Genomic DNA, 25,730 nt, shown 5'->3' with positions numbered 1-25,730 from the left:
ATGGAAAGTTCCTGTTCAGTATTTCAGTCAACCAATATTTCTCCAATTCACATGTTTTCAATGTTCAATGAGAATAAAAACTCTTTCTCCTACCCTGGACATTCCACAGGTATATATACCCCCCTTGCTTTACCACCATCAGATCCTTGAAGATGCCAGCTACAGATGCAGGTGAAACGTCAGGGGAAAATGCTGCTAGAACACAGTGATACAGCCTGGAAACCACACAACATTCCAGAATAAAAATTTCCTCCATGCCCAATGATACCTTCACATTAAGCTTGAATGGTGCTGTTCTAGATATCACCAAGCACACAAGCCTAGGCATAAGAAATAAAGATAATGATTCTGACCATAAAAGTAGCTGTAGAGGAAGATTCAGAAATCTTTTTCTGCAGAAATTCCCCAGCACGTTTTATTAGAATTCGTAAATTTTGCATATTAATTATCCTTTCATACAAACTTCCTATTTGTTTGTGTTTCACTATACGTATGCCATACTAATCTGCACACTTTCCTACACCAGAAAACATGCTTGACTATGCACAAGTCTTTCTAAGTAAAGCTACTTTTATATATTTTACAAAGAAGACTTTCTTTGCTAAATCCTATGTAGGTGGGTGGGTGTGGGAGTAGTTGTTCAGTTTCTACCTTGCTAATTTGACTGCTCTGCTTGAAAGAGCCAATTTCTTCATGTTCCATGTATTGTCGAAGGCTTTCATGGCCGGAATCACTCAGTTCTTGTGGGTTTTTTCGGGCTATATGGCCATGTTCCAGAGGCATTTCTCCTGACGTTTCGCCTGCATCTATGGCAAGCATCCTCAGAGGTCTGCCGACCTCTGAGGATGCTTGCCATAGATGCAGGCGAAACGTCAGGAGAAATGCCTCTGGAACATGGCCATATAGCCCGAAAAAACCCACAAGAACTGAGATCTTCATGTTCCATTTCTATGCTACATACTGAAGTCTTTACTAGATCAATAACTCTTAAACTGTGAATGAGAGGACATAGCAGACTTTTGGCACTTTTTCAGTTAATGCATCATCACTTAGCCCCTAAAATCACAATGAAAACAGAGAAAAGTACTGAACTTTCCAACACATGCCAAAAAAATATAGCACTTTCAAATTTAAACACTTAAGTTTAATTGTAAGCCAGCTTCATTCTTTGGAAATGTAAGAAAGCTTTTGCTATATGTATTATGTATGGTTTAACTTTAGGCTCATTTATATAACACAATTGACTCATGGCTCTAACAGATAAATGCATCCACTGGTCTTTCATTCAGTGCCTGTAATTATGGTCTCATTCAATGAGATAAAGTGAGAAAATATAATGAACGCTTCTTTCCCTCTCCCATAAATTAGACTATAATACTGATCCATACAAGAATGTTGAAGGACCACTGCATTAAACAAACCATGTTCACCACTGCACTCTGTCATATTCACCTGCTTTTTCATTACCAGAAACTAGCAGAGAAAGTGCTATTTTTCTTTCCCCAGGTAAGAACATTTATCATTTACCTGAAAGAAAAATATAAAGACATAATCCTGTTAAAAGTTTAAATACTTTATAGACTTGCTTAAAGCTTTCCTAAGTCAGCAGAACTAAAAATGCTTGACAGCAACTGTGCCTTGACATGAAAAATCATGATAAAAGACTGATATTTTAAAAACTCCTATTATCTGCTTCAACTTCATTACTAGAGGAAATAGGTTTTGCCAACAAATATCTCTCATTCCAGAAATTTGGCAGAAATGCTTTTATGAGCTTCTCTTATTTATTGGAGAAAAATCCCTTGTGTTATGCAGTACTAATTATACAAATACCCAGTGTTCACAGTTAAAATGATTCAATGAATTTGAGAAGTGTGGGAGGTAGAAAGCTCATGAATCCCAAGCAGACATTGTTTCCCCCAGTATCTAACGCACACCAGATCCCTGTATGTTCTTCCCTAACAATATTTTATGAGCTGGGAAAGAAGGAAAAGGAGTCCAGTGCCTCCCTCTTGTCTTCACTATTTCAAAAGTCTGAAAAGAAGACTCTCCATTTTACGTGGGGGTTCTGGATAAGATCCATCCATTTGTTTGTTTGTTTGCCATATTGATATACCACATTTCGCACCTCGAAGGGAACTCAGAAAGGCTAACATATGAGGCACAATTCGATGCCACACCAACATACATCCAGCCAATAAACATATACATTAAAATGAACTGATAAACATTCAAACATTAAAACCAGTTATTAAAATCACATAATCCAATATCAGAGTCTGAGGCCGTTCCAATTGTCATTGCACCATTCAGCATTCACTTATTGCACTGAGAGATTACTACCCAAAAGCCTGGTCCCACATCCACGTTTTAAGTTTTTTCCTAAAGGTCAGGAGGAAGGGGACTAATTTGATTTCACTAGGTAGAGAGTTCCACAGCCGAGGGGCCACCACTGAGAAGGCTCTGTCTCTCGTCCCAACCAACCTCACCTGCGAAGGAGGTGGGACCAAGAGCAGGGACCCCCCAGAAAATCTTCAACCTCCAAGATGATTCATTAACATTGAAAAAGCAGGATTGTTGAGCTTTATGGGTTAAATTAGCTTGCTCTCTATTTGTGTGTGTGTGTTTCTAAACCCATGTGTGAATGGTGTACTGCCCTGCAGACAACAGTTTTATATCAGAAAGATCTCCAATACTTTGATGATGAATGGTAACATGTGGGGGAATGGAAAAGACAATGATAATTTAAAATAATCTTTGTGAGCATTTCCTTAAGCTTTTATGACCATTTGATAGGAACATTTCCAAGAGTTATACCTCTTTTGGAATAACAGGAAAATGCTTAGACAATTATAATATACAACAGGCAATATATTATTTATTTATTTATTTGAAACCTTTATATTTTGCCCTTCTCACCCTGCAGGGGACTCAGAGTGGAGCACAACATATATATGGCATTCAATGCTGGGACAGAAAACCATGAATATACAGAAACATTAAAATCACTTATATCCACTTTAAAATCAGTTGCTTAAATACCATCCCAAGACACCATTCCATTATTGCCTCATTGCACTGCCCCAAAGGCTTGGTCCCACAGCCAGGTCTTCACCATCCTTCTGAAGGACAGGAAGGAGGGGACTGATCTAATATTGCTAGGAAGGGAGTTCCATAGCAGGGGGCAAACACTGAGATGGCCCTGTCTCTCGTCCCCGCCAAATGTGCCTGTGATGGTGGTGGGACTGAAAGCAGAGCCTCCCCAGAAGATCTTTATGGTGATTCATGAAGGGAGATGTGTTTAGACAGGTAAAGTGGGCCGGGGCTGTTAGGGCTTTATAAGCCAAAGCCAGCACTTTGAATAGTGCCCAGTAGCAACAGGCAGCCAGTGGAGCTGACGTAACATGGGAGTTGAGTGCTTCCTGTATGCCGTCCTAGTTATTAACCTGGCTGCCTCTTGTTAGACTATTTAAAGCTTCCGAACAGTCTTCAAAGGCAACCCCAAGTAGAGCGTGTTGCAGTAGTCTATCTTGGATGTAACAAGAGCGTGGACCATCACATTACCTGTCCTTGCATCAGGCCACAACATTACCTGCCCTTACATATCTAATAATAATAATAATAATAATAATAATAATAATAATAATAATTTGTTATTTCTTTTCCATATCTCCTCATGGCTCGAGGTGGGTTACAACATTGCTAAAACACACATTGTTCTAATACATTCAAAGGGCACTCTCCCAAGCCTCCCCGCACTTGTATTTTTTTCCTTTACAAATTTAACCCTGAGGAAAATGGGAATATTACTTTCCTAGGCCATTTAAAACCAAGGATGACTTTTCCAAAACAGAAAATCAGCAGGCAATGGATTCTGTTTGGCAATGTTAATGTTTTGGTTGGTGTGATTTTAATTGTTGTTTTTATCATTCATACTTTAATTGTTTGGTTTTAATTGTAATTGTTTATTTGATATATGTGTGTATGGCATCAAATTGATGCCTGTTGTGAATCGCTTCCGGGGTGAGAAAGGCAAGATATAAATGTGGTACATAAATAAATAATAAATCTTATTTATTAAAGTCTCTTTCAAAGGACCAAGGGGGTAAACAATGGGAAAACCACCCTCAGAGGCTCAAGGAAGTGGGGTGGTTATTTCTTATTTCTCATTAAATGTATTTTTAATGAAAAATGGGGCTACCAAGAGACTTGGAGGTCTCAAAATGGCCATGGGATTTACAAATGACCTAAAAGTTACATTTCAGAATCCTGTTGTGGCTGTTTCTTAGAGATCAGCAGTGCTATATTGGCAGAATTACCTCTGTCATATCTTTTAGATCCAGGAGCCACACTTTTTTCTTAAGAGCTTCTCACTACTCTACAATTATTCCTAAAGTAAGAAACTAAGGGTTGTAGGTGGCAAGATAATGGAGATACTCCCCATCCCACTTTTCATTTCTTTTTCTTTTTTTTTAAATATTTTTATTGAAATACATTCTTACAATATATAGGTTTTAAAAAGGGGGGTGGGGTAAGGGTATTAGAACTTGGGACGTGGGCAACTTTGGGAGGGATAGACTGGGTGGGGAAAGGGGTGTGAGGCTGGGTCAGGGGACAGTAGTGTGGACAGTATATGGGATTTGGGATGGGAAGGGGGAGGGGCACTGGGGGGGGTTGAGGGTCTTCTGACTTCCTTAATCTACTTCTCTCTGGTTTCCTCTTCTTCTTTTCTTCCTTTTTCGCGAGTTCATTCTTCCTCTTCTTTTGTGTCTTGTCTATTTTGGTCATCTGCTAAGTATTCCTCAAATGGCTTCCAATCTGTTTTTCTTATTGGTTTACCATATGAGTCCTTAAGTGCATAGGTCAGTTTGTCCATATCCTTGATGTCCTTCATCTTACTTATCCATTCCTTCTTTGTGGCTACTTCTTTCTGTTTCCACTTTTTTGCTAAGACTAGCCTTGCCGCTGTGATACAGTAATTGAATAGGATATCCTCATTTTGGTCTAGTTCCAATTCTTCATCTATTATTCCCAATAAGAAATATTCTGGCTTAGTTTGAATCTTTGTTTTTAATATCTTTTCACATTCTTGTTTTATCATTTTCCAGTATGTATTGATAACTGGGCATGTCCACCATGCATGATAAAAAGTTCCAATGTGCGTTTCACATTTCCAACACTTATTTTTAGTATTGCTGTACATTATTCCTAATTTTTGTGGCGTCATGTACCACCTATAAAACATTTTTAGCCAATTCTCCTGTAAGTCAATCGAGTAAGTATACCTAATCTTTCGTGACCAAATCTGTTCCCATTCTTTGTATTGTATCTGTCTTCCTAGATTTTTTGCCCATTTAATCATACATTCTTTTATTACTTCTTTTTCTGTTGCCCCACTTTTCATTTCTTTTTCATCATGTTTATTGCTGGCTTTGTTCTTACTCTCACACTTGTAGTGAGTATTTACCTTTAGTAACCTCTAATAACAGTTCCTCCAGTGTTCAAGTGACAAAGGCACAAATGCCAAACAATCCCAGCTGGCTGCAGTCTTCACACAAAAAGAAACTTTAAAAAACAAGAAGTTATAGCTAATCAAAATTCAAATGCTGTCAAAACAGCTCTGCCCTCTCCTGATCAATAAAACATGAAGAAACATAGCTCTTTCTATTTGCATTGCTTTTCTATAAATCTATCAAATAAAATGCAAACAGTAACCCTCCTGATGTGAAGGGAAAACAAGTTTACTGACATCTATATAAATTAACATTTAAGTTACTCCACAGGAAACTCTCCAGTATCCAAACCACTGCAGGGAGGAATACTATCGCAAAATCTAGAAGAATTTGTAGCAGATGTAATAGATGTCAAAGCAATGCTTGACTAGAAAGACAAGTCCTCATTTAACAGCCATTTTGACGAATGAAATAAAAAATGAGAAATGCTAGTAACAATTTGGCCAAGGGCACAGAGGCCCTCAACCTGGCATTCTATTTTAAAGCACCATAAATATAGAGTTATAAATTCTCTTTTCGTGCAGTTAAAGACACATTAGATGTTGTCTGATATCACTACTGACAAATGAATATATGACAAACTGTCCTCAGAAGTTGCAAGACCTGAGTAAGGGACCTGTAACAGCATCCTTCCTTCCCTACTCAACCTGCTTGAACTTTTCTTTTAAGAAAAATCTAGCTAGCCACTGAAGCCTATAGATCTTAGTTTATAGTAGCTGGCTTCTAACTCTTGTGTCTCAAAGAATAAAACTCCAGAGGCCAATGACCTTCAAGAAGTCATTGGCAATTCCATTTTGGCAGGGTCACCAAGAGGCAGTTAAGAAAGAAAGGCACAACTCTCTCACAATTTTGAAATTTTACAGCTTCCTCTAAAATGATTCCCACATCCTGTGGGACCAGTGTAACTCCACGAGAAGCAAAGTTTTACACACTATTTCTGAACTAACTACAAACCTGGCCTTAACCACATGCACAGTGGTTGTAAATTGAAATAACCTTCTTTCTGGCATCTTCAGAGAATCGCTGGTGACTTGAGGAATCAGCAGATACCCAATTATATCAACCACTCAAGTAGGCATTGACATTACATGACAATGTCTAACTCCACATTACAACAGTGGATCACCAACTCATGAAGTCAGTTATTCGTACTTCTGAATCGTCTGGACTTCACCTAGCACTTTCTCTTTACTGAGAGTGCAGAATGTCTCAAAACTTTGCAGGTGTCAAATAGATATTTGCCAGCCACAGCTCTACAGGGAGGATATGCTGTTCTATAAATACTAATTAGAGTTTTGCACAGGATCTTTGCTGGAATACCTAAGGTGATAAGTGGCCAGTTGTTACTTTAAAAAGATTAGTGCAATTTGAAAACTAATGTCCCCAATGAGCCAATGCTCTTGCTGAATAATCAAGAGTTATAGCCACTCTCTGCCCAAAGAGAGTATTTGCTCACTTCATCATTTAGAAAATCTGCTGCCTACTGAATAAAACACTTTTTTCCCATTCCACTTTGAAAAGTTGCAAAACTTTATAGAATCAGGGGAGAGGGTGCTCACATATTCTACATGTTTCAAGTTGACCTGTTATGGCCTCTGCCAAAAAACCTTAATCAGAAAAAGTGATGACTACTATACAATATTAAGGAGTTATAACAAATACTAAAATAAATCAAACACAAGGAAGGAGGAATTTGAAAATATATAAGATTAACATTAAAATATGTTACACTGACTTGAAGACATAGTCCTCATTTCAGAAATAGCAATGCCACTATAGGCATAACAAACTCACTGCTAGCCAAAAACTTTAGCAAAATCCCTAGCAAAAGGCTGGAGTGGGAGGGCTGGCAACAGAGAGGGCCCCTTCCACACAGCTGAATAAGATCCCAGATTTTCTGCTTTGAACTGGAACATATGGCAGTGTGGACTCAGATAACCAAGTTCAAAGCAGATATTGTGGGATTTTCTGCCTTGATATTCTGGATTATATGGCTGTGTGGAAGGGCCCCTAGTGACAGCAAAGGTATAATGCTCTTATTCTCAATTCTTAAATGTCCCTGAGCATGCTTAGAAATATCCTTTGTCACCTGGTGACTCGGATTGGGATTTTTAACATATTCCACTTAAAGGACTTGGGATGGTAAGCACTGAAAAATAAATGTGTCTGCACCATGGTTTCCAACTCAAGACTCAAGAATGTCAGATCAATGCTATTTCTAAATAACACTATTTAGAAATGTGTTTTTCTTGCGTTTCTTCAAATCATTTTTGACTTTTGGTGACCAGAAGGCAAACTATAATGGGTTTTTATTGGGTGGGGGAGAAGATTTGTTTAGAGAAAGCATGTTTTCATTTGAGGCTGAAAGAACACAATTTGCCCAAGGTCAAGTGGGCTTCTGTGATCAAGCGGGGATTTGAACCATGGTCCTCCAGAATACTAGTCTCAGATTAAAACCACTACATTATACTGGTTTCCATGCTGCCTGGAAAGGTGGTATATAAATATACATAAAAGTAAGTAAATAAATAAGTATAAATATAAGAAAACCAAGGCCTTTCCTATTTGCAAAATATCCTCTGCAACACTACTTTTTCACCTTTTATCAAGGGATACTTATGTAGAAAAGGTGAAAGTGACACTTAGAGGAAAGATTGATTTCACCTTTCTGTTTGGGCATTTCTTATTTGAAACACTTTGGACCATAGGTATTCTGTATTTGAGGGGGGGGGGGGGTAGAAATATTAGCATATACACAAAGAACTGGCACATATGTAATTTCATGACCCTTTATGGGAATGATTGTATTTCTCTTCAACCTCATATCTTGTTTCTCCCTAGTTGTGTTATGTATGAAACAAAGGCTGGAAAAATGGAGAACTGAAGGTGCTCAGTCTGAAAGATAAATGAATAGAAGCGTGCTACTGTCATGCCAAAGGTGGCTGGAAGCAACAACAAAAAAAACCCTCTTTGGGACTAGTGAATCAACTATTCAGATAGTTAGATTCAGGTGTTAGTAAATGATGGAATAACTAACAAAATAAAAGTAACAAGAGGGACTAGGCAGGGCTACCTTATATCACTGATACAATTCACAATAACAATAGAAATATTAGCAAATGTAATCAGGAACGATGATAAACTAATAGAATAAGGCAAGAAACAGATAAAGTTTGTTTGCCAATGATGAAATTTTGACTTTAAAAGAAACAACAGACAAAATGATGATAATAGGAGAGCATATAAAGAAGTATGGAAAAAGAACTCAAAAATCAGAAATGATTTTATTTAACTATACAAAACAAGAAGAGGAAGTTTTAGAAATCAGAGGAATAAAAATATAACTTTAAAAGAAAATATAAAATACTTAGGAATAGTAGTACCTAAGGATTTAAGTGAAATGTAAAGGAACAATTTAGAGGTATTAAGGAAAGAGGCAGACAAAAAATTAATTAAATACAACAGTGCACATTTATCTTGGTTTGACGGGATAAAATTTTACCCAAAGCAAATTTTAAATTAAAAATGATGCTCCTCAAAATCTCAAAAATGGAATTGAATAAATGGCAGCAATTAACATATAAATTTTGTAATAGTGGAGAAAAGAGTAGAATAAATAAATATCACTGGTGCGAATTACAAAAAGAGGGAAGATTAAGTTATTACGAAGTGAACCAATTGAGACAAGTGGTAGAAGGGATGATAAACAAAGCTGATATATATATCGAACAAATATAAGAATTAACTAATTAATGGAAATTCTAAAATAACACTAGTTGTAATGGAGAGGAAATTTCAAAAAACTTAAAACATGTAATGGATAAGGAGTTGAAAAGGAGGAAATTAGACAAAATTGGAAACTGGATGGTACAAATAGGAGAGAAGTATAATGTAAAGAAATTTTTAGGTGAATTAAATATATATTATGGTACCACTGTGTACAATTGGAGCAATGGCCTAAAAGTTGAAGGGGAAGGAGCATTGGGCAAGAGTGAACGGAATTTGAAAACATAATATTAAAAAAGCAGATGAAAGAAGAAAATGAGTATCAGAAAGGGATAACCAGTATGATATATAAAATATTAATAGAAATTAAATCGGGTGGGGGGGGGGGGAGAGACGGAACACAAGCAAAGAAACTATGGGAGGAAGAACTGGGAACAAAAATAGGAGAAAGAAATTGGGAAAGATTGTGGAGATCAAGATACTTCAAGAATTTATCAATCAGAATAAAAGAAAATTACTACAATGTGATATGGAAATTGTACTTGACCCCAATAAAGATACATAAAAGGATATGGAGCTTTTAGAGCCCTAGAACAACTTTTTAAATGGATAATCTTAATGGCCTGAGGGTCAGGGAATTTTTTTAATGGTTTTAATGGTATAATGTTATAATGTTTTTAATTCATTAATTTTCAAACTTGGCTTAGGTAGTGTTTAATTTTTTGGTTATATGATGTTTTTTGTTATATTTTATGTTATGTAATTTTGTTGTTTAACCATTGTGCACTGGTTTGAATCCCACCCATGGGAGAAAAGCAGGATAAAATCAAGCAAACAAATAAATAATATGGATAAGGGCTGTTCAAAAAACGTTGGAGAGATTGCCAAGAAATGGGAATGTATATTCACATGTGGTGGCAATATAAAATATATACAGAGGTTCTAAGGAAAAACTATAATAGGGATAGAAAGCATTACGAAGAACAAAATAATAGAAATCCAACAACTATATTATTATCTTTATACGCTACAGATGATTGGAAACAAAATGAAAATAATTTGATAATGATGTTGTTAATGGCAGCAAGGCAATTAATAGCAAAAATGGAAAGGAGGGATAGAAATTAAGATAGAAGAATGGTATTAGTAAATATGGAAAGTAGCAATAAATATTAAATTAACATGTAATTTAAAGGTAAAAAAGGGTCTAAGGAACTTCCGGTTGGTGGCCGCATGGTGGACGACGTGTCCCCGATCGCTCTGTTCGGGGCAGCCAGGTTTTTGGTGAGCCAAGGGGTAAAACACCTCTCCTTCTCAAGATGGATTGAGGTCTTGGAAGCTAAGGATCGCTGCCCTCGGCCGACGGTGTCCAGGAGGTGCCCCCTCAAGGGGACGCCCAGGGACGCCCGGCAACGAGGTGCGGTTGAAGACTCACACCGCGGTGGAGGACATTTTGGTTCCTCCTGAGTTCCACCGGCCAGCAGCACAAATACGAGAAGAAGAGAACTATATCGAACTAATACAAAACTGCAAAGCAAGAGCTTCCGGATCGCAACAGCCGATGCCCAGAGAATTTCAACAATTGGATCACGGAACAGGTTAAGTACTTTAAGACCGAAAACTTCTCGCGGACGGGAATGGTGGAAGGAGGGGAAGGAATCTGACAAAGAGGGGTGTTTAAGTAAAAGAGATAAGAGTACTCAAAGAATACCAGCACAACAGCGTAAATATCCCTCTCCCTCTGTCTCCTTTTGTAAGCGCAACACAAAAGCGGGATAGGAAAGCTCAAGCCACCAGAAAATAACTAAGAATAACCGCAGTTGGGTAGAGCAGACCAGGAGCTCCCTCCCCGGCAAAGGGGACGGCATAGCCGGGTGGAAGGGTATCTTTCGGCCGCCTCGGAGGAGACGACCGCGGGAACCACTAAACCCCAAGGCAAAGCGGGCTGCGGTTTATTTATTTTTTATTTATTCTGTTTTTTCTCGAACAAAACTGGTGTACAAAACTGGTGGAGAAGGAAAGAAAACGAGAAAGAGGAAAGGGGAGAGGGTAAAAGGAGATAAAAGGCAGTCCAGGAGCCGAGTGCCGAGACAAAAGAGAAAACACCCCCAGAAAAAGGAAGAGAGAGAAAGAGAGAAACAAGAAAGAAATAGAAAGAAATAGAAATAGACCCGGTGAAGAGAATCAAAAGGGGAAACACTTTCTGTTTAGAACCCTTAGAGCTGAGAAATATCCCCTCCCTCTTAGCCCAAACCCCAAAGCAAAACGTGGAGGAGAAGAGAAATAAAAAGCACTGACCTTGGAAAAGCTCAACATTGTTTACAAACAAAGAGAGCCAGAGGAGGAGACGACCTCAGGACGCGAGACAGGCGACGAGGGAAGCGTGGGAGGAAAGAGGAGAAGTGGGGCGAAGGCAGACGGAAAGAGAAAACAAAGCTACAGAGTCTGACATCATGAGAATCCGCGAAAACAAGCGAGAGCGAGTGAGAGTGAGCAGATCTCGCGAGACAGGCTGAAGAAAAGAGACCGAAACAGAACGGAAAAAGGGACGCCACCTTCAGGCGAGTAAGACAAGTACCGAATTTTCTCTTTAGGAAAAGGTGAGAAGGCTCAAAGGACGGAAACTGGGCAGTTTTAAAGGGAAAGTAAGACAGCGATATAAGAGCGCAGATAGGGAAATAGGGTAATAGAGTACTGAAAAAGACAAAAAGAAACATCAGCAATAAAAGGAGAAAAAGGAGAAAAGCAAAGCAAAGCAAAATAAAACAAAACAAAATAAAATAAAAATTAAATTGAATATAAAATAAAACAAAGGAAAATTCAAAGAAGAACCCAAAACAGATAAGAAATAGATAAGAATATAGGGGGACCAATACAAAATAAACAATTAAGGAGCTGGAAATAGAGGGAAAACACAACAACAAAGAGAAACAAGAGTCAAAAAGGAACAGATTAGACTAGCTACAAAGACCAGACTGGCTACAAAGACAAAAACTAACATTCAGAGCAAAAAAGAAACAGGAAAAGATGCAAAACACAAAAATGAAATCAACTCCACAATTAGCTCAAGCAGCAAAGCCGCAACCAAAAAAAGACTCCGTCACAGAGGAGTCAGTTCTTCAAAACATATTAGAAGAGATAAAAAAAATATTGGTAAAACAAGACACACAACACAAAGAATTGCAAGGAGAAATCAAAAAATTAAAAGCAGACCTCAAGGAGGATATAAATAAAATACAAGAAGATGTGGACAAAATAAAAAAGGAAAACCAAACAATAATAAACGTGCAGAGCAAAACCGATTCTAGGATCTCAAAACTAGAAAATCTGAACCAGAGACTACAACAACAAATGGAGCTTTTAGAAAATAGAGAGCTAGAGTATCAGTTAAGAATAAGAAATTTACAAGAATCCAAAAATGAGAATATCAAACAACTGATAATTGTGCTTCTAGCGGAATTGCTAGACGTTAGCCCCGAAATTATTGGGCAGGACCTGGACAGAGCTTATAGAGTCCCATCGAACTTTGCTAAGAAGAACAAGACCCCAAAGGATATTGTTGTCAGCTTCTGTAGAAAAAGTACTAGGGATGTCATTCTAAAGGAAAATGCAAGAAAACCTATCTATTATAAAGACCAAAGAATAATCATTATGAAAGAGGTCACTAAGCAGACGCTCGCAAAATGTAGAAAATATATCTTCTTAACAGAGGAACTGAAAAAAAGGAAGATAAAATTGGAGGGAATTACAGTCACCCTGAATGAGACCAGATATTGGTTGAATTCAGAAGAGAAAGCAAAGCAGTTCTATGTAAATCACATCAAAGCAACAAAATATGAAAACCCAAAGCAGTCTCAGGGAAATAAAAAAGGCACACACGAAAAAGATCAGAAAACCCACCCAGAAGAAGGAGACACAACAGAAGAGGAAGGAAAAGAAGATTGGGAAGAACGCAATGCACAGAGAGGACCAAAGGAAAGAGAACAAAAAAGACTACGGGAGTTCTCCCCCGAGAACTATCAGCTAATGATGCCCCCAGACATAACCCAGTGGGAGATGCAAGATAATCACACATGAACAGAGACATAAGAGTATATTCTAACAATATTAATGGATTGAACAACCCGAGCAAGAGGAAACGTGTTTTCAACTATTTAAAGCAAAGGAATTATGACCTTATAGCGTTGCAAGAAACGCATATCATAAACAAGCACACAAAACATTTAGAAAATGAAAAATTGGGAAAATACTTCTATGCATCGGCTGAAAAAAAGAAGAGAGGTGTGGTACTCTACATAAAATCTTGGCTAAACCCCATACAAAGTTTTAAGGATATGGAGGGGAGGTACATTGGTGTGAGTATTGAAATAAAGAATCAAAAATTTTTAATTTGTAACATGTATTGTCCGAATGGCCCAAAGATTAACTTCATTAAAGAACTTAAGAAACAAATTGACAGTCAAAAATACGATGATCTTCTATTAATGGGGGATTTTAATGGGGTCTTAGACCTCAATTTGGATAAATCCTCTAAAGAAATTCAAAATAAAAATAAAAATAAATCAAGTCTGCTACCAAAAAAATGTATAACGCAATTAGAAAAACTAAACCTAAAAGATGTCTGGAGACACCATAATGGGAACGCAAGAGACTACACCTTCTTTTCAGGAAGACACGTTACCTGGTCGAGGATAGATATGGCCTGGGTCACTAAAGCCATACTATTGAGAATAAACAAAACAAAAATATTAACCAGGCTAATGTCGGACCATTGCGCCATAGAATTAGTGATAAAGGGGAACGATTTCAAATACAGATGGCGCTTAAAAGATAACCTATTAAGAAAAGAATCGGACATAGAAAGGAATAGGAAATTACTGGAAGAATACCTAGAGTTAAATAAGGGCAAAGAAACTACTATAGAGACACAATGGGACACCATGAAAGCGGTGATGAGGGGGTATTTGATCCAACAGGAGACCTGTAGCAGAAAAAATAAAAACAGGGAACTAAAAGATATAACCAACAAACTAGTGATAGAGGAAAAACTTTAAAAAGAAACCCGAAAGGCAAGAAAGCAAAACTTAGAATAGAAATGCTAAAAAAGCAAATAGAGCTATTACAAACCGAGAACTTAGAAAAGCAGGTGAAACACGCCAAAGCAAATTTCTTCCAAAATGCCAACAAAATTGGCAAATGGCTATCACACAAACTAAAAAACAAAAAACAAAACAGTCTTATCACAAAAATTAAAGTAGGGGACAAAACCTTTACGGAAGGAGAAAGGATTATAAATCTATTTACGGAATTCTATAATAAGTTATATCAAAAGGTAGAAATCCCAGAAGAACAAATCTCCAGCTACTTGGGTAAGTTAAAATTAGCTAAACTGACAGAAGAAGAAAGAGCTCTACTAAATAACCCAGTATCCATGCTAGAAATAGATACGGCAATCTCTAACTTAAAAAAGAATAAGGCCCCCGGCCCTGATGGGTTTACCGCGACTTTCTACAAAATTTACAAAAATGAATTAGGACCCCTGCTCCAAAAGGTTATAAATAACATCTTAGAAAACAAGACTTTCCCAAAATCTTGGGAAAGGGCAAACATAACCCTAATACATAAAGAGGGTACAGACCCAGAAGACCTAAAAAACTACCGTCCGATTTCGTTATTAAACAACGATTATAAAATATTCTCGATAATAATGGCAAACTGACTTAAAAACTTCTTGAAGGGTTGGGCAGCGGAGGAGCAGACGGGCTTCTTACCACAAAGGCAAATTAAAGACAATACGAGAATGTTAATAAACGCAATCGAATACTATGAAAAGCACAATGAGAAGCAAGTAGCACTGCTGTTCATTGACGCGGAAAAAGCCTTTGACAAGGTTAATTGGAGCTATCTTAAATTATTGCTACAGGAGATCGATATTGGACAAAAATTCAAAAATGTAATAGATGCAATTTACGGAACACAAACAGCAAATTTGATAATAAATGGATGTGAAACAGAAACCCAAATTAAGATCATGCAAGGCACGCGCCAAGGCTGCCCGCTCTCTCTGCTACTCTTTATTTTAGTGATAAACACTCTGATAACAGACATAAATAAAGACCAGAAATTAAAAGGGCTACAAGTGCTCAAACATCAATACAAGTTAAGGGTATATGCAGACGACGTAGTATGCATAGTAGAGGACCCTTTGAAAAATATAAACAAATGGCTGCAAAAGATCGAAGATTATGGAAGATTGTCGGGTTTTAAACTAAATAAACAAAAAACAAAAATCTTAGCGAAAAACTTGGACCGGAAATCCAAGGAAACATTGCAAGAAATCTCGGGGATAAAAATAGAAAATAAAATAAAATATCTAGGCATATACATCACTCAAAGCAATATAAACCTAATAAAATATAATTACACACCTCTGTGGAAGAAAATACAAGGGGACCTTAACAAATGGAAACATCAAAATTTCTCCCTTTTGGGAAGGATAGCGATAATTAAAATGTCGATCCTGCCGCGATTGCTATACCTCTTTCAAATGCTACCAGTACTTAGAAATGATCATCTTTTTAAAAAATGGAATACGGAAATAACGAAATTTATATGGAAAAACAGGAAACCTAGAATAAATCATAAAATTCTTACAGACGATAAGAGAAGAGGTGGTCTTGGACTCCCCAATCTGAAGCTATACTATGAGGCCTGTAATCTAGTTGGGGTAAAGGAATGGGCTGCCCTAAAGAATAACAAACTACTTGCCTTAGAGGGACATGATCTCGGGAGGGGCTGGCATAGTCATTTATGGAACAACAACAAAAAAAAAGGAAAAAAAATTAACAGCCACGTTATCAGGGCCTCCCTTATCAAAACATGGGAGAAATATAAATCAAGATGGTATAGGAAGACCCCAATGTGGATCTCGCCGATTGAAGCGAGAAATAAAAAAGAGCTGGAGGAAAAAAACTGGCTGACATACCAGCAAATACTAAAACATTCTAGGGAACAACAACCTACGTTAAAATCATTGGAAGAACTTAGAATAATCAATAAAAAAATTAATTGGTTTCAATACTATCAAATCCAACAAGGTTTCAAAGAGGATGGGAAAATCGGTTTCTGCCAAGAACAGGTTTTATGGGACATAGTTTTAAAGAAAGAGAAGAAACTAATTAAGATAATATACCAACAGCTCCTAAAATGGTCCACAGAGGAGGAGCAGGTTAAAAACTGTCAGATTCAATGGGCAAAAGATTTAGGGCACAATATACTAATGCACCAATGGGAAGAGATTTGGAACATTAAAATAAAATACACATTAGCCAGCGACCTAAGGGAAAACTGGTTTAAAATGTACTACCGATGGTACTATACCCCCGAAAAGTTAACAAAATTTAATAAAGGGATATCCAACAACTGTTGGAAATGTGGCAAAGCAAAAGGAACATTTATCCACGTATGGTGGGAATGCAAAAAAGTGAAAAAATATTGGAAAGAAATACACACTGCCACCCAAAAAATTTTAAAAACAAAATTCACGATACTACCGGAAACTTACCTTTTAGGCATCTCCAATCCAAAATTTGATAAAAACCAAGAGAAGTTAATATTCATATTAAGCACAGCCGCTAGGATTCTGCTTGCGAGATTTTGGAAGCAAAAAGAAATTCCAGACTCAGACGCATGGTTTATTAAGGTACTAGAAATAGTACAAATGGACTCTCTGTCCCAAAGAATAAACAATAATAGTAAAAAAACCAATTGGTTAGGGCTAAAAGATTACTGTGTGGAAAAAAGAATACCTCTAACGATAGACCTGTCCGACGTGTAAGGAATCAACATTTAAGGAAGAGACATCGGAGAAGAAAAAGAGAAAGAAGCAACGCACCCATTTCAGAAGCGATCCACTACCTCTTAGGAAGTCCATTTTTTGTTTTTAGACTTTTCTCTCCCCCACCCCCCACACTCCCCCCCTCGCCCTCCCCCCTCCCCTCAATCCCCCTCTCCCGCACTCTCACCCTTACCCCCATACTCCCGTCCCTTCCCCCTCTTCCCCTCCCTCCTCTCCCCCTCATGTCTGAAGTTTCTTGTTTCTGTGTTTTATATCTTTTTAAAAGCATAATAAAAAATTATTTAATAAAAAAAAGGGTTTAAGAAAAATAACAATTTTGAAAGCATATGGAAAAAAAATTGTAGAATCATTGAGAAAAGGAGATGAGATGCAACCCTCACAAGAAGAAATGAAGTTCTGGTGGGACCACGAAGAAAAAAAGGAAAAGAGATGGGGAGCAAAGCAGGGAGTACAACGGGGGAAATGAGAAGGAATATATGAATGAGAGAGATTGTATTTTGTAATGAAATGGAAAGGAAATCTAATATTTTTTTAATTAAAATGACTGGTTTTTTGACATTTTTTTATTACAGATTACCAGTCTGTTTTAATGAACTTTGAGGCGGGGCGGGGGAGTACTTGAAGATCCAATTATATTTTAAGAATTCTACTAGGATTCTTAGAGGGAAAAGTAACGCTTTTTAAGTAAGCTAGAGTATATTTGGATCTGTCACAAATTAGATCTACAAAATCATAAGCTGCATATATCATACACATTTCCTTTAAAAGAAAAATAAGACTGTAATCACAATTGTAATGGAAACCACCAAGAAAAATACTTGAAATGCTGCCAAAACTTAAAAGCTGTGAACAAGCAAATCATTCTGATCAATTTTACCTGACAAGTCATATCATATCTCACTGGTTTAAATTAGTATCTCTCCTGCTTCACTCTGCTTTATGTGGCATGAAACACGGCCAATAAAACTTGATGTGACACAATGCTGAGTTACCTCAGAGAAGGTGTGATTTAGTGCCATGAGATCTGACTGATGTAATTGACACATCATCTCAAACAATGCTAACATCCTGTGTAAAACGAATAAAGGCACGTAAGTGAAATCATCCCTCGAATTTACTCTAATTAAAGTTAAAAGTTATTTTATTTGGAACACATACTTTTCTGTCTCACAATAATTCCATCACATCACCTTCCATACCTCTATATTCAACTTCTGCTGTTTCTTAGAAGCAATTTATGATTTGGGGCAGAATTTTAGTATCTCGTGGAATTTAAGAAATAATATGTAGTGACATTTAGTAGTAAATATTTAATAGCTTGGGAGAAAACATAGTTAATCTGTTTCCAGACATGAAATAATAGATGTCAACAAGTGTGACTATGTAACGATATATTTAGTAGCGATGTTAAGTCTCTTGCAGCATAAAAAGGAAGATGAGAGGTAGAAAGTGGAAAGGAATGTAGCAGCATCTTTAAGACAAACTGGTTTTAATCTTTGCATGAGTTTTCGTGGATATAGATCCATTTTCTCAAATGTAGTACACAATGATATCCAGGCTTCTTCATACTTCTATGTATTTAGCTACGCAGCTAGGAGGAAGAGAAAATCTTGAGAAGCCATACTGTCAGGTACTCAATGTCCATAAGAATGCATGCAACTCTGCAATGTGTTTGCCTGTCTTGCTAGTTGCAGAGAAAAACAAAACACCTTTGCATGATAAGAGCCCCAAGTAGAACATGAAATTGACAGCAAGCTAAAACAAGAGCTGCTCACTAAGAAACGATACTGCAATAGGGGGGAAAGAGGGGTGTCTAGGCTTAAGTCTTCCACAAGAGCCTAGCTTGAAGGGGTCCAGGTGGTAAGTTATCATTTTAGACAAAAAATAAAACCATGAATCTAGTCTTAGACTTAGAGGCTCAGAAACAGACCCAACAGTCCTTGTATCCTTGTTATCTAACCCAAGGGGGCTATGCCGTGTGCTAGCTCATGACATATTATTATTATTATTATTATTATTATTATTAAACTTTATTTGTACCCCGCTAACATCTCCCGAAGGACTCGATGCGGCTTACAAAGGCCAAGGCCTCAACACAACAACAACAGACAATAACAATACAATGCAAGCAAATTAAAAACATAAGCAATAACAGAAACAAAACATTACACTATTACGCAATAAAACCAGGGCTGGGCCAATGAAGGGTACAGGTTAAAAAGTGCTGGGTGTAAGAGGTGATATGTTGGGATTCTGGGCAAGTGCAATGTGCAGAGTCTCTTAAACTCAATAAAGTGCTTCTGGGACATAGTGCTGGAGGTTATCCTATTCTGGAAAGGCACTCCTTCCAGCTAAATAATCCTGAATAGAGGCTTTATTCTGGACCTCTCTCAACAAAAATATCCTTCTTGTTGGTAGGTAATATCTACTAGTTATTCTTCTACTAGTAATTCTCCATTACATCCTCCATTTCAGGTGACTGGAGTGCTCAGTTTATCATGACAGTAGAGGGCCTTTTTATGGTGGCCCCCCAGCTTTGGAATGTCCTCTCTAGGGAGATTAGGCAGGCCCCCACACTGTCCTCCTTCCGGAAGGAATTGAAAACTTGGATGTTTGGACAAGCCTTTGAGAATGTCTAGTCCCAATGGTTCGCAATTAATGCCACAGCACTGCACTTTCGCCTCATGCCCTAGTTCATTAGCTAAAATTTGCACTATCCTACTCCCTGCTCCTATTTGCAGTTGGCTATGTTTTACAACAGTTCTCATCATAGGTTACTGGGCGCTGTTTTGAGCTTAAACTCTGTTTTATATGCTATTGGTTTTATCTTGTATTATATTGTGTGTTGATTTTATGCATTGTTTTAGGCACATTGTGCCATATGTAAGCTGCCCCAAGTCCCTTCGGGGAGATGGAGGTGGGATACAATAATAATAATAATAATAATAATAATAATAATAATAATAATAATAATAATAAATTTTATTTTTAACACACTATATTCCCAAAGGGGCCGCAGTGGCACAGCATGTTAAACTGCTAAGCTGTAGAACTTGCTGACTGAAAGGTCAGCAGTTTGGATCCGGGGAGTGGGGTTAGATCCTTTGTTAGCCCCAGCTTCTGCCAACCTAGCAGTTCAAAAACATGCAAATCTGAATAGATCAATAGGTGCCGCTTCAATGGAAAGGTAACGGTGCTCCATGCAGTTATGCCACCCACATGACCTAGAAGATGTATACAGACAACGCCAGCTCTTCGGCTTAGAAACTGAGATGAGCACCACCCCCAGAGTCAGACTCGACTAGACTTAATGTCAAAGGAAAACCTTTTACAGTCCCAAAACAACACTTCTTTTATCTGCTCTGCTGGTGTTTTGCTTGCAGAAATTTCATTTGGCATTAACTTATTCCCGTTGCAAATACTATGAAGTTTGTTTATTTGTTTGTTTGGTGCATGTTTGTTGGGTTTGGTTCCCCCTCCCGCATTTCTGTGGCCATTTATGTTCAAATAAAATAATCCAAGGACAGCTCTAATCCTGTCTCATTCAAGTAATTCATAGATTCATCAACTTTATTAAGTGCTTGAATGAATAGCTTCATGGGAGAATTCTTGAGCCAAAACACAAATTCCACTTTGACATTTGATAAGCAACACTGAAAGGCTGAAACAATTTTAGAAATGCAAGCTTTCTGGTGCTAGGAAGTAGTACCAGCTTTTTACATTTGATATAATTTTTGACATTACCATTTTTGAAATTACCATACAATTACCATCTTAAAACATCTAACTGTGTATGGTGTCTTATCTTGTTTATTCCCAAAACAGAAAAAATATGTCTATTACCCTTTCTATACAAATAAAATGTTCACCGCCATTACAGATGTTAAAATAGTGGACTTTCATTAGCAGAAAGAATGACCTCTATGTCTTTTTTAAAAAGACATAATATTAATAATATAAATATTCTACAGCATGGACAAAAGATTATTTTTCATTAGCAATGACGATTACAAGTAGGCTTTTCCAGCGCCTGTGTCTTTTCCTGTAAGTAAGGAAATACCAGCATTTGAAAAAAAATCTGTGCAAATAATTTTGGGAGAATTTGCAAAACATAGCAAAGACATGCAGTTTTCACTACAGCCCATGCAGAATCCTTTAATATGTAGCCCAATTGTTCTTAAAAGAACAATACCCACTTTTGTTTCAGAAAGGACAATATTTCAATCAAATTAATATATAACTAGCAGTATATTTATGTTTTATATACTGTGCAGCTTATCCAACACCTCTCCTGACCTGCTTAATCCTACCTGATTCTAGGATTGTTTTTAGACTATGTTCAAGACCCTTTTTTTAAAAAAATGTGTTTTAAAAATATTTTTAACTTTGTACTGTTTCTTTAGGTTTTTATTTGTTCATTATCTCGGGAGTGAATATGGGCTGGGAGGCTATAAAATATTATTAAATAAATAAATAAACTCTATAAAAATTAAAATTAATCATAGACCATCCCAATTATATTAAGAGGGCATATGCAGCTGAATGCTACCTTGACAACAGCAAATGGCTTTACAGCACAAAAAGAAAATACAGAAATAATTGTTTTACAGGTTTCGCATGAATACCATGGAAACAGCTATAAAGATCACTGTAAAAGCAACTCAACAATAATCTGTCAGGAAGACAACCAGCTCCAGCAGCATAAATCACCAATGAAAGGATACACTACCTGTTTGCTGATATATAATCATACATTGCAGTAAATTGATTTTCAGTCAAAGAAGACTGGGCCCTAATACCAGTAAAATATCTTGTGTAAACTAACAAAAACCCAGCCAACTTCACCTTTTAAAATAAGTTTCAGAATTTATTTCCAAAAATTAGTTTTAATTTGCAAACACATAAATATAATCTCCCCCCCCCCCCCCGTATAAATTAATGGACAACAGCTGTGGTTGTTTGGCAAGGGGGTGCCATGCTTTCTCATGACTTAATACTACAGTCTTAGAGCATTTCTATGATCCAATGCAACTATCTACTGCATGAGACAGGGCTTTTTCTGGCGGCATACACTGGTTAAGGCCTAGATCATCCACAGAGCCTGCCAGATACAATTAAACGATGCATATGGTGGGGTGGGGCTCTGCGAATGATCTAGGGTGGAACCGGCACATGCTCCCACTGCGGCAACATGGTAGGCTTCCTGTTTTGCCTAGGAAGCAATGGGGGGAAACCGCACCGTTGATTTCCCCACCATGGGATCAGCTTCCTCATGAGCTGGGCAATGAGAGGCATGGGGTGATGGGTTCCCCATGCCCCCCCCCCCTCAGCAAGGGTCGCCGGATTTGGCTGACCACATTACCTTGTACAAACTTGCCTGGGTCCTGAGTTCTTCAGGAGAAGTCCTTCTCTCGGTCCCACCTCCATCTCAAGCACAGTTCGTGGGAACAAGAGAGTGGGTCTTTTTGGTGACTGCCCCTCAACTCTGGAACCCCCTGCCCAGGGAAACCAGAATGGCCCCTTCCCTGCTGTCCGTCCGACAGCAGGCTAAAACCTTTTTATTCAGGCAGGCTTTTAAAGATGAAGATTTTAAAGATCTAGTCAGGGAGTGCTGTGGTTTTATATGCTTTTATGGTTTTATTAATATTGTTTAAGCCACTTTGAGTCTCCCTTCTGGTGGGACTCTGTGAATGATCTAGGATGGAACCAGCACATGCCACTGCCACGTGGAAGGCTCCCCGTTTTGCCTAGCAAGCAATGGGGAGAAGCTGCATGCTTGATGCTTGTCACAATGCCAAGGCTCTGCCATTATTCTGGCAGAGCTGAACCAAACAAACTCTCAGTTTTACTAAACAATTTAATTAAAGCAGTACTTGTTGTCTGGCTGTTTTAATAGTCCAAAACATAAAACATAAAGATAGCATTCAGCCACAGAATATAAAATAAAACTGGCAGCAAACACTGTTGCAGGTTCAAGATAACACCGTAGTCAGAAGGTCCAGTCCAGTGGTCAAACACTGAGAGTTCAATGAGCAAAGTCCAGGGATCAAGAGTCTATACCGTAGTCAAAAGCCAGTCCAGAGATTCAAGGTTTCAAGGTTCCAAGAGTACAAGAGACAGGTCAGGATACTGAAAATCCACAAGCCTGGGGGGAAACCAGCAGCATCTACCATCAAAATAAGACAAATGCTTTTCTCCCACAGATCAATCCAAAGGCTAGCTTCTTATATCCAGAAACACCCAGCTGCAACCTATCTCTTGCATGTCTCCACCCTTAATTACTTTCACCCATTAACTCTTACTTACAGATTATTCAACCCTTTAGCACTAAGACTTACATTAACCCTTCCATCACCAACTGCTAGGCCTGCCACCACCAACCACCATCAATTGCAGAACATGAACATGGCAATGCTTCCCCCACCCCATCAGTTTCCCCATGAGCCGGGCAATGCGGGACATGGGGCAATGGATTCCCATGCCCACCCACTCCAATGAGGGTTGCCGGATTTGGCTGACCACATCCCCTTGTATGAGCTTGCCTGGGCCCTGAGATCTTCAGGAGAAACCCTTCTCTTGCTCCCACCTCCATCTCAAGCACGGTTCGTGGGAATGAGAGAGTGGGCTTTCTCAGTGGCTGCCCCTCAACTCTGGAACCACTGCCCAGGGAAGCCAGAATGGTCCCCTCCCTGCTGTCCTTCTGATGGCTGGCTAAAATCTTTTTATTCAGGCAGGCTTTTAAAGATAACTATGTTTAAGATGTAGTTCGAGGGGTGCTGTGGTTTTATATGCTATTGTGGTTTTTAATTGAAAAGTTTTTAATATTAATGATGTTTAATACTGTTATAATATTTGTATTTTTATATTCAAGGTTTACTGTGATGCTTTTAATTGTGAGCTGCTTTGAGTCTCCATATGGAGAGAAAAAGTGGTATATAATAATAATAATAATAATAATAATAATAATAATAATATCGTTCTGTTTCATGTATTTATTTCATTTGAAAATATTTAGAACAATATTTCTTCAAGAAAAAAAACCCTACGGGAAAAGTATAATGCTGAAGATTTGGAAGTGTTTTGGTATGAGTCTATCAAGAGTAGTAAGTTCCCTGCATAAAGAGGTCAAAGGACCTCATGTATCTCAAATAACATCCTTTGACCAACAAACCATACCATCTCACTTATCTGACAAATGATTCTATATGTAGCTATAAGAGATGGCCAATGAAAGTTAGCAGGCAGTTATCCACATTTTCACATGACATGAAAGAAATGCCAAAGAAAATCATTTTATCAACTTTGATTCTATTGCAGGTGTGTAAGTGTCCTACCCATGTCATACATAAGCCTGAATACAGAAAACAATTATCCCATTGTAAATACACAACGAGCCAAGCTTAACCAAGATTAACTGTATAATTGAACAGCAATTTGAAAATTTATTATATGAGAAATGGATTGTTGCCACAATTTTCTTCATCAACACAGTATTAACTGTGGTATTTACTAACTTACCATTTAGGCCTGCTTGTGGATTTTACCATTGGAGCCATTCCATCCCGATACAAGCTTTTGGTTTTACTAAAGTTGACAATGTTGAAAATGACTCTCTGAAAGACACAGAGGGTATGGGGAATTAGAAAATGTCAGTGAAATGTGTTCAACATAGACACTAATGCTAAATTTGTATCACTGAATTTTAAAGCATCAATATTCAAGCAATAGTCATCTCCCCTCCCCCCCCCCCAATCTTTCTGAAAAGAAGAAATGATGACGTACAAAGACTTGTGTTTATTCTTTGAAAAAATCCAAATTCCAAATTGATTTAGATCAAGTCTAAACTAGGTGAAATCAACTGTTTTCTATATTCAGAGTGAATCCAACTGGTTCCATGTGACTCTAATCAATTTGAACCTAAGAGAAGGGGTTGTACAGTGTATCTAAGAGTATGATATATGGAGAGCACTGTGGTGACATGATGAAGAGGGGAGCTCAAATTTGCTTGGTGACAGCAATTTCAAATCAATGAATCTCAGCAACATTCTTCAGTCTAAGCGCTGGCAGGAAAGGGATGCTTTTATGAAAATCTGTGCACATTTGTTAGACTAAGATTGTAGCAGTGAATTTCAGCCTATCTACCTGAGCAATGAACATACCTGCGGATAGTTTATTTTTTTAATATTGTTAGCCACTTTGGAACTCTTTTTAGAGACAAAACGTAGGATATAATACATGTGAGGAGGAGGAGGAAGAGCAGCTCAATTGAGGCTCAAGTCAAATGACTCTCTGACTAAACTGAGGGGAGGGGGTAGGTATTCCATATACCCTGACATACGCATTCAGTATTGCAGCAGCATCTCTGCAATACAGTAAAGTGTTATGACTAAAGATCACATTGTGAATGTGTACATGAAGCTTTGGAGTTCCCAAGTTTGCTTCTAGAATAACTCGGGTCACACATAATGGTACATTTCTGCCCCATTCTGCATCTGAAGGCTGCTGGACGCATTGTACTAGTAGCAATTCCAGTGGGAAAGTAAAGAGAACTGTAGGTAAAAGAACAAGAGGACTCTGAATAACACTACTCAATGTCCTCTTGTATGTTCTTACTTATATGAAATAAAATAACA

At 37.8% G+C, this 25,730-nt stretch overlaps 1 protein-coding gene across 2 annotated transcripts in view; it reads right to left on the bottom strand.

Moving 5' to 3' along the window:
* BEND5 (BEN domain containing 5) overlaps positions 1 to 25,730 on the bottom strand; it is a 995,828-nt gene that overhangs the window by 749,830 nt on the left and 220,268 nt on the right. For both annotated transcript variants that reach the window (XM_067467888.1, XM_060773472.2), the window contains exon 4: positions 24,616 to 24,710. In XM_067467888.1, coding sequence (XP_067323989.1) covers positions 24,616 to 24,710 — 95 coding nt within the window. The remainder of the gene's footprint in view (positions 1 to 24,615; positions 24,711 to 25,730) is intronic.

Source organism: Anolis sagrei, chromosome 4 (assembly GCF_037176765.1).
Source record: "Anolis sagrei isolate rAnoSag1 chromosome 4, rAnoSag1.mat, whole genome shotgun sequence".
Classification (NCBI taxonomy): domain Eukaryota; kingdom Metazoa; phylum Chordata; class Lepidosauria; order Squamata; family Dactyloidae; genus Anolis; species Anolis sagrei.
Note: the sequence above shows the minus strand (reverse complement) of the source record. Positions and strands in the feature narration are given on the sequence as shown.